Here is a 19903-nt window from a genome sequence, read left to right as displayed (position 1 = left end):
ACCCAGGTAAATGTAGGCCATCAATTGACAGCCAGATAAATAGTTGGAGCTGCTTTATGGCAAAATTCAACTCCTTCCTCATTCACAATCTAAATGTTAATTTACTGATGCTCTTGATTGAAATTAATATAACGGTACACAATCCAACAAATTCAGGCACGTGTAAAACATACCTTTCTCGCTCTATTTTTCTACTTTATTTTCAACAACCTTTATGTTTAAACCAAATATAAAGAAAATAAAATAAAACTTTGTTGATATTTGCTAGCATTTTATTTCTGGCAGCAAGTTCAGGGCATTGTTTATCCACTGTCTGTGACCTTACAGAGAGCTGGACATTATGTGGTACCTTCCACAGCACTTAACCTTGACCTCTTCCAAATGAGGTGACCTTCCACACCGGAGGTCATGAACACCAAAACTAACGATACAAAGCAAAAACAACCACAGGGTTACAGTCACAATAACTAAACATCTAGAGCTCAAGTCTCCTCATGGCTGCAATACACTTTAATAAAAAAACAAACCCCAAACTGAAAAACAATATTGTTTCTCATAATTCCTTATTTCATGTGAGTACTTTATTCTGCTGTTTTGTATCAAATCCTAAGAATATAAAATAGTGAGCCCCAGTATTTTGTTATAATTTCATATAATTAAAAACTGTCTGAAAAAAAGCAAGATTTTACAATCTACAAGAGTTGCTTTTAGCGACTATGCATTTTTATTAATGCCTTGTGTTTAATTAGAATTCTACAGTATATATATCATCTAGAAGCTGAAATTTTTCACCCAGCATGTAATAGGTAATTTTTATTGGTACTCTCAGTGTTTAAATAGTGGTTGGTTTTTAATTTTTCATTGTACAGTGCAGCCATGGGGAGACATGAAGAAATATCTAGTCCTTGAGTTTGACTTTCTTTTTCAACACAAGTGACCAAGCATCTTTTCTTGAAGGAAAACTGAACTGAAAATTACTCTGTGGAAAAAAGATCTTAGCATTCCAAACAAACTTTCTGCATAAAATGATTTTAAAAAATACTCTGTCATGGGAACTGGCTTAATAATTTAACAAGTGTTAGTGATATGTACTAAAGCAGTCATCAATGTCATATTTTGTTTTCATCCATAAGTTATAATTCTTTAAATTTCAAAACCAATACATTTGCATGTACATATGTAACATTTCTATGGATATAGATATGAAATTTGTACATTGAAAATTTTTGTTTTGTTGAACATCAATATCCATGTAGAACTAATACCAAAATGTAAGTTAAATTATACAAAGAAAACCTGAAAACAGAGAGCACTGCTCAGTATTGTACGACTTTATACTTAAAACAACATCATCAACATTTTACAGTCCATTCCTTAACAATGCCAAATTTACATTACTTTTAGCATATTAAAGGGTAGTCTCAGATTAATCACACATTATCCAAATTTCCGTACATTTTTTTTTTTATTATAGAATGCAACGTCATTTAAATGCATTTTTTTGCTCTTTGACTTGAAGAAAGCAACATCATTTAAATGCAAAAAATCTGCGCAACTGAAATTAAAAAAAAAATAAATAGTACTACTCTAACTGAGACACTGATTTAAATAAAAGTTGAACACTTGGGATATCTGTCCACAAAAAAAATCTCCTCAGCAGTTTACAATCTTAAAGAAACATACTTTGGGAAAAATTGTTTTGTATTTCAACTCCCTAAAAATATCAAAATATGAATCAACATGACACTGTCTTTCTAGAGAACTTTTAGATATTTACCATTTCCAAAAAGATAAAACATCCATTACAAATCACATACCATTCCCCTTAGGAACAGCGTACAACAATAGCAATACACTTAACAGATTTTGTCATAAATTTTACATTTTATATTTATTTTATTCATTGCTAAAAATTATTTTGTCTTTTTATGGAAATATTAAACTGGTTCATTCAAAGCCCCATTGATTCATAATTTAATTTTTTTTTACTTGGAGAATAAAAACAAAATATTACAATATTTGGTGAGTGAAGAATTATAAAATGGACGAGCCAATCGTATTCCAAAAGAAGTCGGAAACGGCGAGACGCCTGGTCTACATCGTAGTTTTGGGGGTGTAGTTTGAGGCATTAGGGTTAAGATTGGACTTGATAATCATATCCTCTTTCATGTTGTATGGGGATGAGTAAAGAGGAGTAGGTGAGAGGTCATTGACCCCGTTGACCCCAGGAGAACTAGAGGTTGGCATCATGGTCAATGCCAAAGCCTCAGTCATCCGAGATCTTAGGTCTGTGCACTCTTTGTCTCTCTCCTGAAGTAAATCTGTGATGAAAATACAAGAATTGTTTTAATGTAACACTGTATCATCATCTTGTCATTTGTACATTTTATTTCTGCATTTAACTTCAAAAACTGTGACAAAAGTAATTTTGGTACAGTAACCAGTTTAAACAAGATAACAAAACATCCCTACACTGGTGTTCATGATTTACTTTAAATACCATGATATTGGTCAAAATTATTGAGCCAAAAATATCAACTGCAGTTGAATTGTGAAGAAAACTGCAGTTAAAAACAAAGTTCTTCTTTCGTATAATAGTTGGAGGAGAAAGTCCTTGAAAGCACTTACCTTTCATTAAATCAATCTGACGCTTGGCTTCCCCTAACGCTTTGAACAGGTCTAATTTGATGCGAGTCTCGGCACTCAGACTGTTCTCCAGGTGAGTGTTTTTGTCCTGCATTGCTGAGAGAGCTGACATGAGTACTTCTGCTTCACTCTGCTGATCTTTGTACTGTCTAAGACTCTACAATAATCCATACATCACTACATCAACCAGAAGTCTCATAACATTGTGATCCAAATATTTGAGGGGGGTAGGGGCTATAAGTGGGGCACTCTATTATGACATTTACAGCTAGCATATTCTGGTTTCTATATCATACAATCAAAAATGACTTCAACACAAACACTTTTTCACATGAGTCACAAAGTACAATCAAAGAATTTTTGCATCTTAGGATAACAGGATAAATACTCCATGCAATCTTTCAAAAGGTATGCTGTTTTCGCATTAAAATTCAACACTGTGCATAAGATCCAATAATTTACCGATATGCATGATGTGTAAGATAACAGATAAGAATTGTATTAATTCAATTACATGCATTTTTTTGATACAATTACTAGATGATATCATTTGAAATCTTATTTGAAGAAATTCAAAACATAGGTATACAGTACTACACGTAGATAACATATCAATATGCATAAATTAAAACAAAATGATCTTATTACCTGATTTTCATATTCTAGTTGTCTGTACTGTTCCTCTCTAAGCATAAGGTCCCTTTTGAGCTGTTTGATATCATTTTCTATATTTCTTTGTCTTTGTTTACAAACATCTGTACATTCATTCCTGAAAAAATGTACACATACTAAATGTAGATAAAAAATATTATGCCGAATATTTTTTAACTTGACTGGTTCTTGTTTAATAAAAATTCTTAAAATTTTGTTTATATTTTTATCCAAATTTTGTCCACAAACACCTAAGTGTTCTTTATCTGAATTTACATGAGTAATACCCCTTTTATTTATAGAAGTGTCACAGTTTCCATGTTTTTATTTTTTGGTGAAATACAATTTTCGTGACATTACATATTTGAAACTATGCCACAATAATGCCTTATTTTTATAAAATTACATTCTAAATGATTAAAACAAACTTTGTAAATATCCTTAACATTCTGTCATTGTAACTTTGACTAAGGGAACAGAATATAAATAATACCGCATATAGCCTTTACTAAATCTAAACAAGAAAATGACAACAATGAGTATTGTATCAGTACTGTAAATCCCTTATTTTTTGTGAGTACTTAATTCCCCAATTCAACTGTTTTCCATGAAATCCCAAGAACATAAAATCGCAAATGCCTAATTTTCATCATAGTTTCATGTATTTTATATATGTCAAAAAATAAAAGCGAGATTTTAAAATTTTGAAGATGTGCTTCTTTAGATTTTACCCGAATATTAAGGTAATTCCTCGTGTTTAATTAGGAATCTACAGTAAGTCAGGTCCTGCTTACCTCTGAGCTGATGTTGCAGTCGCTAACGCTACTGCCCGCGCTGCCGCCGCCTCCTCCGCTTTCTTCGCTTTCCGCTCGGAATTGAGTTGTACTTCTACCCCATTACGTATTTTTTTCTCCTCATTCAGTTTCTTTTCTAAGCCAATAATATTTTGTTTGTCTTGCTGCCTACTTGTAACGAGGTTATGTAATCTGAAGAAAACAATGCATGAGGCCTTAAAAGAAATATCATTACCTCCTGCTAAATATTTTCTTAATTTTTTTTTCTTTCACATTTCTCTATAGGTACTCTAATCCACCATTAATTAAAGTTGATTCCTTTTTATAACCAATGCCATCTCCTAATAAAGAGAAGCCTGTCAAAACTCTCACTTTTTGGGAAGGGAACTTTTTTAAAGATAAACAAGATAGGTATTACAATGTTAAAATCTATTGAATAAACAGTTTCTCATTACTTCAATCACTGCATACCTGTTAACCTTTCAAAGCTGATATGTGGGAGAATCTCCCCCTTCCCAACTTAGCTAAGGGGGAGATTTTGTGTAAACGACGTTTTTCCACGTGAAATGCAAATATATATATATATTAGAAATACTGTTATATACCTTATTTTACCATTGTAATTAATGCATTTGCAATCATTTTAAATTTTATTATATCTATGACTACCAGTATGCAATTACAACTTGTGTTGCTGTACATGTTCAGAAAACTATTATTTTGTTTGCATGGTACAGACAGATTTAGTCACGATTCACTGCACGTGGCTTGGGTGCTTTACCTGTGCACCTGTTAAGTGACACCACTGGCTGTGTATTGTTTTCTTTGGTGTTACAGAGTAAAATCAAGATGTTTTAAGCTTTCACTTATTTTTTTTTATAAGGCCTACGCATAACTAAATGCGTAACTGATTTAAGTCAAAACCGGAAGTATTCGTAAAAAGTAAACTAGACTAAAACTTCTCATACTATGATCAAGGTAGACAGTACTTGGATGGATTTTGATATATTTAAGCTACACAGCAGCTTTTTGAGCTCAAAATAAGAGAAAAACCCACACTGGTTGTTGAAATTTGCACGTAAAGATTCAGAATTTGGGGGGGGGGGGGGGGGGGGGGGGGGGGTAATGGGGAAGACAAATACGATTGCGGAAGAAATTTGTCTCCCGTGCAGGAGTTAGGTTGGATGCGGGAAATCTTAGATTTTTAGGCCGTTTTGCGGGAGTCTCCCGCGCAATGCAGGAGGGTTAACAGGTATGCACAGTCTGACAGGACAGTATATGAAGTTCGTCCTGTTTTACATGTTATAACTCGCACGTCGTTGATATCAAACACTTACTTGTTTTGTAAATTCTCATTATCTTGTTGAAGCTGATATATCTCTGAGCGCATGGATTTGTCTCCAGAAATATATGAGTTCATTTGAGATCGGAGTTCCTGCTCTGTGTTGCGACTAGACTGAAGGTCTGCTTTTAATTTTTTAATATCACTCTCTAACCTGTAAAAGACGAATGATAGAAAATGAAATGCAGTCATTAAGAAGTACCACTTTACAAAATGACAACTTGATAACACAAAATGTAAAGGCCTCAGAACACAAGCCTGCTTAAGTTATAGATTAAGTTTAGTCTCTAGTCTGGTACTCTGTTGTTATACCAGGGCTATAAGGAGAGAAAGGTGTTAACACTTAAACAATGTGATTTCATTTAATGGTCAGTAACACAAGCTGTTCCATTTTAAGGTAGTATGGGACACTTCCATTTTGTGACGTACTATTTCTCAAAATAAACAATAAATTCAAGTGTAATTTTATTAATAGTTTCTTTCCCAAAGTTGTCACCTAACAGCGTAGCTCAGTGGGTTATAGGGTTCACTGTAAATCTGTAAGTCATGACTTTGAATCCCACTGGGGATTTTTAAATTTTTTTCTTTCCCAAATATATTTTTTCATGTAATTTTTGGTCAAATAATGTAAAATTTTAAAGTTCTAAACCAGTGAAAGTATTCTAATGACAACAGGTATAATGTACTTCATTTTACATTAATATCAACAGAAGTCCTTTACCACCTTAAACAAGTATCGAAAACCCTGTCCCTAATCCAGCTGCAATTAATTTCACTTTTCAATTTTTATAAAATATTTTAATGAAAGAGATGGCAAAATTGATATTGTATTTAATTGCTAGTTCAAGCTATAACCAATCAGGCAGATGAGAATATAAGCATTACCTTTTTTCATTGTATTCACACACACTTACCTAGATATAACTTCGTCCCTGTTGTTACTAAAGCTGGCTGTTGTGTTGATATCCTTATTAGCATTATTGTTTTTGCCCTTTTTATTGTCTTTAGAACTGTTGAATTTACTTGAGGAATTTGTTGTTTTATTCACACTGTTTGCTTTAAAAGATTTGACATGTTGGTCATTGAGAATATTATCTGCCGTTTCTTCATGAAACTGATTGACATCTGTCTTGGGTTTGGGCGGTATCTGTTCTATAAATTCTAACTCCTCGTCTTCATTAATGTCTTTAGGCGGTGATTTCTGGTCACCTTTACTGTTTGTTGTATTCACTTTCCCTCCAACATCCCCATTTGAGATTTCTTCCTCCTCTGACTTTGAAGGTAAAGCTAAAAGATCAAAAACATGCTTGAAATATTCTTAGAATAAGTTCACTTTGTTTACTAAAAATTTCACTCTTCATATCATTGAAAGAGCTTACAAATGCAACTGCACAGCGTATTTTAAATCACACATCAGATTGATACAAAGCCCTGTGTTTATGCCCCATCATTTCAATACACAGTGCATATGTAACATTAAATTGATCTTTCAAGTCCTTACAAGTTTAAAAGTTACCAGTTTGAAGTAATCTTACATAAACAACAAAATATCCAGATAAGTACCTTTTTGTTTTTCAATATACTGATTTTGTAATTCTGTTGGCAGTGCTTGCTGTATTAAATTGACATAAAACTCATTTTCTTTTTGCACCTCTTTCTGCTTCCGCTGAAAAAAATAGAAACCACAATATGAAGTTTTATTATCCAAATTCAATCATACTGTAAATATATGAAATAAAGATAGACACACATATACAATGGTCAGTATATGCATTGCTGGTAAGTTTAATGGGTGTACAGTCAGATTATCTGTGTAAAATTGTACTTTGTGCAATTGCTGAATTTAAAATCGATACATGTATTATCTATCTTAGACAAATTTTTGGTGGTCTTACATTAAATAAATTTGCTTATTTCATTTCGTTTAATAACCTTTTTACGAAATAATATAAAAGTAATCTTTGGGTTTTAATTAAGCTTTCTGATCAAGTTTGAAATACATGTATTACTTACCAGTCTCATTTTATATGATATATAGCCTTTGAAACCAAAACCTAATGTGACAACTGGATAACCAATGCTACAAAATTAAACAATATGCAATTACAATTAAAATGTCATATTATACTCTAAATTCACACAGGAAAGTAACAAACTTTGGTCAAAGCAATGACTAGTATCCCCTCTTTAATAATAGGCTAGAAAAATGCAAACTCTTTGAGACTGATCCATCACAAGTTTTTTTTTCTCACTTAAATCATAAGTTTGCCATTGTAATTTATTAAAATTGAGTCATGAAGCAATCCAATGACAACTGAAGAAATTAGATCAGAGGGCCATTCTTCCTTCATAAAACATTAATCCAACATTCCTTAAATTTAAACAGACAAGATATTGAAATTTATTGCTACTTATTTCACTTTTTTGATACACTGAAAATCCAATCTATCTTTATTTAAAGTGCTGATATTTTTCTTACCAATGAGCTGCAAATGGTCTACATAAATCTAGATTAAATGGTATATTTTTTAGTTCTCTGAGTCTAACTGAGGCTTCAATATAAACAAATAAAAGCCATAAGGACACTGTCGGAAGACATATTCCTCTGTCTGAAAATAGAAAATAAGAGGTTTTTAAGAACGTAATTAATGAGTAACTGAGAAAATAACAATAGAGCTATATTTCTTTTATTTTGCAACATTAGAGACACACATAAAATAGATTGGAAACTGTTCGAATCTGGCTTTATCTCTAGGGCCTTACTGTTTGGGGTTCTCATACTATTTACATTACCAGTATTTTCTTAAAAATCATTGAAGATAAAAAAGGTCAAAGAAACCCTTCTAAATCCTATAACTGAAGAGTAGAAAGTGTATTGATGTACTTTTCTTTTATTTTGTACAATAACCAAAGATAAGTTTCCCAAATCAACCAACTTTGTGAGATTTAGCCGACTTCCTATTACCTATACATCAACCTCTTTAATTTCCCCATTTTACTGTTGTAAATAGACGTAGGTTGTAGAAATTTACCAATCCTACAACTATATATCATAATATCAATTTAATCCGAACCCTCCGTATATGAGAATCAATATGAATACACTAAGATTAACATGCGAAACCAATAAAAAGTACTTTTGATAACAATCCAGAAATTGGTATATGTTTACCTATAGTAAAATAAATGTCAATGGTGTATAGTTACCAATCTCTCTACTCACAGTTAATCTCTGTGATTTTTGTGTATCATAACATTCAATTCTATCTCACGAAACCCCAGTATATAGAATCAATAGTTCTAGATATATCTTTCACACTTTATACTGATGACAATGAAAGCTTCAATAATAATGATCTCACGTTTCTCACAGTTCTGTGATCACAGTCAGTTTTAATTACAAAAATAATAGGAGAACAGCATCACTCTCACAATATTTAGTTACCTGTATGCCAAACATATTGCACCCATACATATGTACTGGCAGCAAAGAAAAGCCATTGTACAGGGATAAAAAGGTAGCACACGACATCTGATGTGACAGCAATGCAGACAAAGAAAACTGAGAAAGCCTGTAGAGGAATAGATACATTGGTGTTAAAAGATATCTATGATATAATAGCATGGCATGGATCATAGATAATACCTAATATACCAATGTTGAATATACTTGTCACATAGAATTGCAATTCATTTTCGTTTTGCACTTGATCTTTATACAATTTCCTGTTCCTTATTTCTTGAACAAGGAAATAAAAACAAGGAAGTTTTATAAAATATGTTTCAATTTTATTTAATAAAGGTCAAAATACTTGGAACTTTGTGCCAAAGTCTGTGTTTCACATTTCATAGTAAAAATCTAATCAATATTTTCAAAGTAATCATGGTGATAAAAAACTACAGACCACAGAAAGGTCTGATTTTTAAAAAAATAAATCAATGTAATTATATAATATATAATTATATAATACATGTATTTATTAGAGATAAAAGACAAATGCTTTCCATCCACTCACCAGGCCTTGATATTTGAAGGAATCATACACACTTCGAACCAGCAACCAGAATGGCCACAAGTACTCAAACCGGAACTCCAAGATGAAGTCTGCCATGAGAACTAGGGCCCAAACCATCAGAAACTTCAGATACAAAAACGTGCTGCAAAAAATACACACCAAGTTTAACATTCAGCAATTTAAGAAATAAAAATACATGTTTTCTAGTACAAGTTTGATCTTCCAAATCTGTCAGTGGCTGAAACAAATCTATGACTTCTGTTTATAAAATTTTTAATTACATTCTGTTAAAATGCCTCCTCTATGGATATTATCATAATGATACTTCTAATATTTCAACTTTTAAGGAAATGGAGTTTAAATATTGAAGATAAACATACTAGACAGAGCATTTCCAAGTGGGGTCTCCTTAAGAAACGAATGGTTTTGAATTTCAAAAGTGTTGCAGTATATATGTCCATAATGTTAGCTCATCACATACTTAGGATTTTATTTTTTCATATCAAAAACATCAAGGCCAAAAATAAAATTTTAGAGGAAAAATTCATGATACATTTTGTAGGTCTTCTCCAATGCTTAAGAAGTATGCAAATCTGATGAATTTTATGTACCCTGTACAAAGGTTTACATTTAATCTTGCTCACATGCTATTGTACAACATTACACCCTCCACAACAAGCCGGACAAGAGGATGAAATATCTCTCTGCTTTATTTTTGCCAAACAAGATACAGTACATATAGTTGAACTTCAAACCTAAGAATTGGAAACTAAGTAGGTCATAGGAAATGTAAATTAGACTTCTTTTACTTGATGCATGGGAAATTTTTCACACTGTTCAGAATTCTATTTCAAATTCAAACCATTGTTAATTGTCTTTCTCTATGCTAGGGTATATAGGGAATTACCTAAAATCATATTAAGGCATATCCTGCTTTTAATACATGTAATTTAATAGCGACAACATTAGTCATGGCAATAATTCAATTTGTAGTTAATTAGTAAGTTAATTAGTTCATTGTAAAAAACAATTCATTTACAAGAAATGTTATCTGATCATTCTACCAACTTTAAAATGCAAATATTAGTTAATACTAATGAACATGTGCCTATGTTGATATAAAATATGCTTGATAAACTTTGAAAATGGATAACTATTTCATTATGATGAGATTTTAGTCCAAAACAACTTCATGGCATCTTAAAGAAGACCATCTATTTTGAACTATTCTGGAAACACCAAGAAACCGACTTTGTTAGTAAGGTTTAAAAATAGAATTTTGTCAGGTTCATAGAGCAATGCCAATGTTAAACATGAGGAAGGAACACATATATAACAGTTTATAGACTTCCTGTATATTAATTTAAATAATTAATGAAGAGTTGTAGCGAGATAATTAACAAAATTTAAATATATCATTTCAAAGTTATCACTGGTTATCGTTCAATCAGACAAAAGCATTGACACAATTTTTTGCAGGGAATGTGAGTTAATTCACGTGGCAGAAACAAAGATTAAAAAGCAAAATATATATTCGTTGATTTTTGTCTGCTTCATGATTAATTCGATTACTTCCACGATCAAATAGTAAACCGCTGAATACTGCGAACAGACATTTGTGTTCGCAGACATCTAAAAATAGCCTCCGGTTCATTTCTTCATTATCATAGACCATCAACAAACGTCATCGCTTACAATCTACGTTGTAAAATTGATCACCAAGAGGTTTTTCTCTAGCTGCGCTTGCAAACAAATGAAGGAATGGACTACTTAACAAAAATAAAATTCATTCTTTGAGTATGATAATAAGTATTGCTGCCATATTGAAAATGGAGAAATTATACCTTCCGTAGAAACCTTCCGTTATTTTGCTCCGCTTAGGAAGGCGTCGTATTTTACTACAATCGGCATTTCTCCTCTTCATATTTTCAGACAATCAGTGGAATAGCTGTAACCACTTGTGGTCATGTAAATTCCACGTAATATACTGTAAACAAACAGAAATATTGTGTATTGTCTTCTGCTCTTGTCAACCTATTTACCGCATGCGCCTGAGCTATTAAAGTTCCGAACATCTATCGGGTGAACTCGGATACTTCCGTAATTAGAACAGGTGCGCTCAGTTATGATACCTCGATCCCGATCAAAAATAACAACTTTCAATATTTTAATTCTTGCAATCAAGGGCCTTCAGTAAGTATATCATATACATTTTAAAAATAATCTAATTGTAATTTTGAATAACAATAACATCTTCAGTGAAAATAATTGATTCAATCTAAGAATAGAATTCCATTTTTTCTGAGCTAGGATCAATCATAATAACCGATATTGTATATTTTAGCGGAATGTCTGCATGTTAATTTTTTTTTAAATCTTAAAATACTGCTTCATTTAAAGTTAAATAGTTTTAATCTGTTATGATTCATTTGAAGCTGATTAATTAAAAACCTTTAACAGTTGTTTAATATAACAATAGTACAAGAGTTTTGCTGTACATGCATGGGAATCCAAATGCAACAGTCGAGCTGTCAGCTTCAGTTAATTGCTAACTCTCAGTTGCTTACTGCTAAATAGTTGTTATTTACTTTTTATTGTTAACTGTGTTCTGTCTGTGTGAAAAAAGGAGCGACATTGTACACTTGTCAACCAAAGATTTCCAAAATCTGATTTTCGGGTCTTTGCATTTTCGAATTTGTACAATATGCTTAAAGGTACAATTTTTTTTTATATACATGTACAAGGAGAGTAAAAAAATATAAAGATAATACAATAGCGTGTGAAATGTTTCCCTCGGACATGACACTTTTTTTCTGTTATTGTTGCTGAAGGAATCTCATTCAGACATTCTGTTTACTTTAATAATTTATGATAAATTAATCAAAAGAGTTCTCTACTTAACTTATTCATTATTCTTTGTTGTTTATATATGGCTTTGCTAACGTAAATGAATTTTTTCAGTCTTGTTTAATTAATCAACACTTATAGAGAAATTGTTATGGCGCTCGTATACCACCGACTCCTGAACATTTTTTCTCTCGACAGGTTGCATTGGGAAATTATAGAAAAAAATTATGATATCTTGTAAACATGTGTGTAAAAATTGCAACATTGTAAACTGCATATGCATGCATGAGTTCCCTGCATCATGCATGGTCTAACCGTACAACCAATTTTCTTCGGAGGGCTAGCTGTAGTTCTACAACTAGTTGTGAACATACCAAGTTTATAAGTTTATTTGAGAGAGAGAGAGAGAGAGAGAGAGAGAGAGAGAGAGAGAGAGAGAGAGAGAGAGAGAGAGAGCACTTTTTAAATATCTCAATATCGGGGATATACATATATCATGATTCATGATAGAGACAATGATGGCAATTCTGGGGGCGTTTTCTTGTTTAAAAAAAAATAAAGTTATCCTGCACCCTTTGACGGTTTAAAAATTTCTCTTGAAAACATTGAATATTATTGAAATTATTTTGAGTTTCACTTAAGTAATGCAATTTATGCATGATCAAACTTCATACAGTTATACGTTTATTTACCGTATCTGGGGTCGGGGTCGGCTGGACTGTATAAGATCGGTGAAAAGTCTGATGATTTTTGTAATATTGGAAGCGATTGTCTATTATTGAAACAACATATAGGAGACAACTTCTTCGTGATGAATTTAGGATTTCTTGATATTAACCGATTTGTCATTTTTCAGTGCTCTAGGTGAATTTTCCATTACGTATACTAATACATAGAATAAATAAATTTATCATCACAATTAAAGTGTTTCGATAAACACTTCTTAATTTCACAACAGTTTTCCCTATATCTACAAAAATTTAATTATCTGACGAAATAAGACATGGAACTTTGTCTTTGTTAATTAAATTCATTTAGCGGGATGCGTTTGAGGGATACCCCCTTCCTTAATTTCTTACTTTCCCCTTCCCTAAATCATATTGTTTAATGTAAAAAGTACAGTGTACACTCATATGGATTTTACTATTGATAAAATAACATCATATTTTTGTGGAAATTTTAATCTTTAGCCTTCACATCTTATCCAAAATACATTCCGAAAGCGTGCATAGTTTTTGTGATGTGACCATTGCGACTCGGTCCATTTTGTAAAATACTGAAATTGTGTGGCAACGTGAATTTAAAAAAATCAGGTTTACACATTATTAAAACACCGTACATTGATTTAAAAACAAAGTGATGATGTTTTGACTGGATATTTCTATTGATCCGGGTTTAACATGTCTAACAGAGTTGGTTTTAAAATTAGTGTTTAAAGCAAGTTTCCTAATTGACACACATGATTTTGTCCCAAGGAGAAGACTCTTAAAATCAGGCCATTATTTTTTACTGTGATGCGAGTAAATATACATATGTAAGTATGATGAAGATGTAACTGTTTTCGATATCTGTAAATAGTAATTAGCCGAGAGATCCTTGTTGCCATTGTAGAGCCTGTCTCTAAGTCTAAATTTAGCATAGTGATAATAGAAGTAATTGATTGTAATTCTAGAAAGATGTGTTTTATATATGCACGTCTACTCTATTTTTTGTTTTTGTTTTCCCTCCACAGAGTTGAATAAGCCATGCAAGGTATCAATCTCAGCCGCACAGCATGTTCTCAGCTGTTACAGATCGCCAGGCAGAAGGTTGTCCTGCGACAAATGGGGGCAAGTATTCAGAAGAATATTTTGTTTTAAATTGCGCCCTGAACTTTTCCTCCATGATCTAAAGCTCAAGTATCATTTGAACTGATGCAGCAATATATAATGTAAGAATAATTTATGTCAGAACAGACTAACAGGCATGGGAAAAAAATATTTTATCACAAATATAAAGAAAATCCTCATTCTTATTCAAAGTTCTTGTAAACTTGTAATAAAATCCTTCAGTTTTTCAATTTGCAGAAATTTGCAATGGTGGAAAGGGTGCGCAGTATAAATCTGCACCGAGAAGATAGGGAACCCCGCTTACGAAGCAGACACTATATTTATAGAAATATAGAAAACCCCAACCCTCCTCCCACAGAGATAGAAGTCCTGCTCATTGATAATGTAGATGGTAAGGACCTCAGTTTGTAAAAAGAAATTGATAAAAAAAAATTTATGACATTTTTTTATGCATGTATACTATTTTAAACATAATTTATTGGAGAATATGTTTAGAAAATGTTAACATAAATCTTGTTCTGTTGTGTTGTTACTCTATTTGAAGTATTCATAAATAAGTTTTGGACTTACTGGTACATGTTTTAACAAATTAATGATGTCAGTAAAACATGTATTAAACATCATCTCTCTCTCTCTCTCTCTCTCTCTCTCTCTCTCTCTCTCTCTCTCTAACTCAGTATTTTTAAAATATGATCATTAATATGTTATTTGTTCTTTAAACCCTACATGTATTAAACATAAATTGAAGTTGAACTATTGTGTAATGAAAAACAATGAAAATTTATGAAAAATTTTGAATGGCTAATTGAAAGGTCAAACCTAGCTAGCTTATTACTTAAACATGAAAGATTGGTGAATATGTATAAGCCTAATTCTCTGATAATTTCCATGAGGTACCATGAATGTTTGTACAAGCATTGAATTTTGTTTCATATTGATTAAAGTTGTATTGAACTTGCTACCAACGAAATTACGTCCCAACGAAGCAGGAAAATTTTGGCTAACCCCCATGAATTAAAATGATTCCACAGTAATGGTTCTAAACAATATAAGAATACCACCTATTTTCCAAAAGCTAGATATATGACATTAGCAGACAATTTCTGGAATCAAGAGCTATCAAACATTGCTGTAAATTAGACATAATTAATTTCAACATATTTACATGTAGATTCAAATACATGTTATGTACACGACTTTCTTTTTGGAAGGACTTGGAATTATGGGAGATATTGTGAAAGTTCCCAAGAAGTTGTGGAGAAATTTTCTCTGTCAAGCTCGCTTAGCCACATATCCTACTCCAGAAAACATTGTAGAATTAAGTAAAGAAATTAAGGTATGTATCAATGTATCCTTTCTAATCAAAATATTATTTAAAAATTGTGTTTACATTCTATTTCAGAAATACAAAATATGTTAAGAATAAATGAATTTTTTTTGGTGAATTTCTTTGACAAATTGCAACTTTCTTTTAGAAATAATCATTGTTTTTGTTTATCACTTGAATTGACTCTTGTATTTAGGAATGAAATGGAGCATTTAGGAATAGAATACTGTGATTGGCCAATGTGTGTGTACTAAGGATGGAAAAAATTGACCCAATTATTTTTTAGAAAACTACTATATGATGAATTATTTTTTGGTCCTTGAGATAATGAATCAAATTAAGCAAAAATATTATCCCTCTTATGCTCTGAAATTTCAGTTAAATATCTTAAAGTCCTTTATACATGTACTTGCTGGCAGGTAAACCATTTTCAGAGTCAGTAAATATGTAAATGCAAAGGTGAATGTTCAACTTTTGTTTTTCAAAATTATGAGAAGGTTATTCCCCTTAATCAATCAGTTCAACTGCAGCTGAATTGTTTTACATTTTTTAAATAGAATACAGTAGTTTAAACTTCTTTATGTTTCTAATGCTCTGTGTCAACTTGCAAAATATGTTAATCTGACATATTATTTATTATTTTCTTTAGACAATGGGAGATAATATGGCAATTCTGAAGAAGTTAGGAAAGTATAGTCGTATGGTAGGTGACTGCAAGTTCATTGGATAATGTTACATTCTTGATTAATGATACATATACCAGTAATGTTACATGTACATACTTTAGAATGTTATACAATTTTTGTTGTTATTAAATATACACCTGGTTTTCTTTTATAAGTTACATGCTGACAAAAATAGAAAAAAACTTGTTTATTTTTATACATGTATTTGTAAACTTCATTTTCTTCCTTTTGTGTTCAGTATTAAACAAGTTGCATGAATTGTTAATCTAAATTAGTATTCATACTTATATAATGAAACAAAGAATTTTGATGTACAGTATCATATGTTTTGTTTCCATTTCAGACTCTCCAGAAAATACGAGGACTCCACCTTCCTGTGGAGTTGTTGCCGAGCCCTGATGGCTGGACTCTCACCAAGGCCCACCTCAAAGTCGCTCTTCGCAAAGTGGTCAGTTACAGGAGAATTCACATTCATTTCTTAAAATGGAAATTGGATATAAAAAAATTCTACAACAGACAAAATTTTATTTAATGAAAAGGAGATATTGTGTTGTAATAATTATTTCTTTAATGCTAAACAACATCACAATTCCATAAAAAAATTATTTATGTGTCTATTATATACATGATAAATCTAAACCAAACAATTGTTTGCAATCTGACAGGGAATTTTTGCATCAGAAGACTCCATCACATTGCCTGAGGACCCACACATCAAGACGCCCGGAGAGTTTGTTTTCACTCTGACTGTAAGTGCCTGCTAAGCAACAGAGATGAATTATTCTAGGGTGTTGGGGCTAATTTATGTTTGTATTTCTTTCTCTGGAAAAAGAGGAATTCTATAGTAAATTACTGATATAAGACCTATGACAGGAATATGGTCCATATATGGAAGAAAACAAAACATGATTTATCTTTCCCTCGAAAGTCCAACATTGGAAAATATCATTTTTTTTATCTGAGAGACCAATGATAAACATAATACAGGTACTGCTTGTATCTATAGGATGAATGAGTGGAAGAAAGATGTTTCAATCATATTTCTTGTAAATCTTGAAATGTTGTTTTATTGGAAAGGAGGCTTATTTATAAGAAAAATTTTACCTTTTTTAACCAACACCTTTTCTGAGTGACTGACAATGGCGTTTATATAATCTGATTCAGCTGTAGTAACAATTAAAAATATCAATAGTCTTGTTAGGTTATGCATAGTTATCCAGACAAAATATAGAGTTATTTCATATAAAGGAACTAAATACCTATCAAGTACTTGGCAACCAGTAAAATGTAAGAGTTCTCCCCCTGTTCAAAGAAAAAAAAAGATCTATAGACTTAAATTTTCATACTAGATACATGTACTAGTAGAAAACAATCATTTCAATGTGTTTGTGTGAACTTGCTGTCATTTTCCTCCTCTCCATATTATGACAACTAGATAATGAGGCAAACCATGTTAATTGTAGATGAACGAGGCGGTTCCCCTGAAGATCCGTGCTACCCTGGTGGAGACTCCGCTGGTCTTCACTGAGGAGACGGTCGTGGACAAGATACAGGTGTGGGGGAACCCCCCAGTCACCCCCGATGAGGAGTTGGATCCAGCCATCCGGAAGTTCATCACAACCCCACCCATAGATCTAGACGCTTCCATGAAGACACCATCTAGGAGAAAGGAAAAGAACTATATCAAATACTAAGAGACAGTTCAGTTCACAGGATAGGCAGGAGATGGCAGTTGTTGTAAAAGAAAGCACATTCTTCTACACTGTTTGGGTTTTTAAACGAATATTCACAAATCTTTCCATCTTAATCAAGTGTTCAGCTTTGATATTCCAAGAGAGTTGTATACTTTATGTAAAATGAATTTCCAAGATATCTGAGACAGGTAATTTATATTAGCAATTAAATGGGATAAAGTAGAATTGATTCTTTATACTTCTGGTGAAATTAATATTAAAATCTTTATTCCAAAAGGCTTTGTCAAGGTCCAAGTATGAAGTCCAAACTTTTGGTGATGACATTGCCTATAAAATGAAATGTTATTTTTCTACACTTTACACAGATTTCATTTTTTGGCAGATATTCAGTATATTCTTTAAATTACACATGTTATGATCAATTAATTTTTAAAAGAAGGATATTGAGCCCAATAGCACTGAGATTTTTTCATCAAAACCAACAAAAGAGCTTAGAAAAAATATTTCCAAAAAGCTTTAGCAAAGAAGTGCACTACAATTTACATTCAGTTTTTCATTGAATTTATACTTGAAGATACATGGGTTAAGTATAACTGTCACTGAGGTACACAAACGTGACATTTATCATTATCCCACACTGCTCAATACACAAAAGTAACTCGGGTTATACAGGTGCATGTTTACTAAGTGGCAAGGCAACTTTATATTCCTTGTATCTCCAAAGATCTGCTGTGGTCTGGCTGTCAAAGTAGTCTGTAAATAGAGACAAGTAAATTAAAGTAGAAAAACAAGGATTTGATTTTTTTTTTAAATCCCATCCTATTAACAATGGGGAATACCCTAGACTAAATTTCACACGCAATTTCATGAAATCAAATTTGTCTGAGGATCTTGAGAAGGAATTAACATGATATGCCTGTATTTTCATCAGGCACGAAGCTTTATTTTCCAAGGTGGGAGAAAAGATCGACAGACCTTTGCCCATTGACTTAAGGAGGCTGAGTGGTCATCAAATTATCCATCAAATCGCCCTTAACTTTAAAATGTGATAATTTTGGCCGTAAAGTAAAATTTAGTATAAATGGCCGCGACCATCCAACCCTTTTGATAGTCGCTACTTATGACAGTCGTGAATCATGAGTATCATGACCAAAATTTCAGCTTCAATATGCACTTGTATACCTCCTTGAAGCCCTATCTTACAACAAGGAAGTCATTGACTGGTAATTGCTCCCTCTCTCTTTTTAACACCAAGTACATTGTAATATCCATTTCATATTTTAAAAAAGGTTATAGTTGAATAAAAGCATATGTATAAAGGCTGAACCTTTGGTATGGATTTGTTTCACAATTGTGGGGTTCATTAGAGTTCATATTGATTAACGGGTACTTGTTTCGATCTTAAATCCATACAATAATTAAGATTGAAAAAAGAACGACGGTTTCCTTTCATAAGTAGACTTATTTTGTTTTGAATCAACAGAACTTAAAGAATTGAACTTAAAGAAATGAAAGCATGGCTCACCCACTTCCCAAATATTCAGTAAAAAGAAGGTGCTCAATGCCTGTTGATGATTACTAACACGTGTGCTGTTGACGTAGAAATTAAATAAAATTCATTGTGTATCGTTTGCAAAGAAGTAAAACAAAATTCAATGGAACGCTATAATACCGTTATATTCAATGTACAATTTGTGGTATATAGATGGTTCATAATTGCGCACATTTAAAACGCAGGATTAAATATTACGTCTGCTAGTTTGTGCTGCACATGGGCAGCTACAAATAAAATCACCTGTATTCAAAGACCACTCTAATATGAGCAAAAGAGTAGAAGGTTTTACAGAGCAATGACATACTATTTCACTGATTGAAATAATCTCAAACCGAATCAATGAGAAAGGGAGAAATAATTTTTCAACTGTTAGATAGTAGTAGAGCATGCAAAGAAGAGAGCCATTTTGAATTATTTATAAGATATCAAAAATGTGTGTGATGACAAGTTTTTTTTACTTGTAATATGTACCAACTTATCTGAGATTAAGAGCTTTTTTGATCTATCATCCTCTCT

The 19903-nt window shown here is 32.1% G+C and overlaps 2 protein-coding genes across 2 annotated transcripts; one reads left to right on the top strand and one right to left on the bottom strand.

Annotated features, from left to right (window-relative positions):
* Positions 1–250: 250 nt before the first annotated feature.
* On the bottom strand, positions 251–11516 carry LOC128184260 (macoilin-like). The gene is made up of 12 exons (XM_052853689.1): positions 11294–11516; positions 9450–9591; positions 8879–9005; positions 7913–8042; positions 7447–7513; positions 6997–7099; positions 6348–6720; positions 5429–5587; positions 4092–4283; positions 3295–3415; positions 2629–2803; positions 251–2321 (listed from the first exon to the last, which is right to left on the bottom strand). The coding sequence occupies exons 1-12, from the start codon at positions 11371–11373 to the stop codon at positions 2095–2097; spliced, it is 1896 nt and encodes a 631-aa protein (XP_052709649.1). The 5' UTR covers positions 11374–11516; the 3' UTR covers positions 251–2094.
* A 2205-nt stretch (positions 11517–13721) lies between these two features.
* Positions 13722–19152, top strand: LOC128182948 (39S ribosomal protein L9, mitochondrial-like). The gene is made up of 8 exons (XM_052851731.1): positions 13722–13830; positions 14029–14125; positions 14363–14516; positions 15337–15461; positions 16102–16155; positions 16482–16586; positions 16804–16887; positions 17602–19152. Exons 2-8 carry the CDS (start codon positions 14042–14044, stop codon positions 17830–17832), a joined length of 837 nt encoding a protein of 278 aa, XP_052707691.1. The 5' UTR covers positions 13722–13830; positions 14029–14041; the 3' UTR covers positions 17833–19152.
* Positions 19153–19903: the final 751 nt, after the last annotated feature.

Source organism: Crassostrea angulata, chromosome 5 (assembly GCF_025612915.1).
Source record: "Crassostrea angulata isolate pt1a10 chromosome 5, ASM2561291v2, whole genome shotgun sequence".
Taxonomy (NCBI): Eukaryota; Metazoa; Mollusca; class Bivalvia; order Ostreida; family Ostreidae; genus Magallana; species Magallana angulata.
Note: the sequence above shows the minus strand (reverse complement) of the source record. Positions and strands in the feature narration are given on the sequence as shown.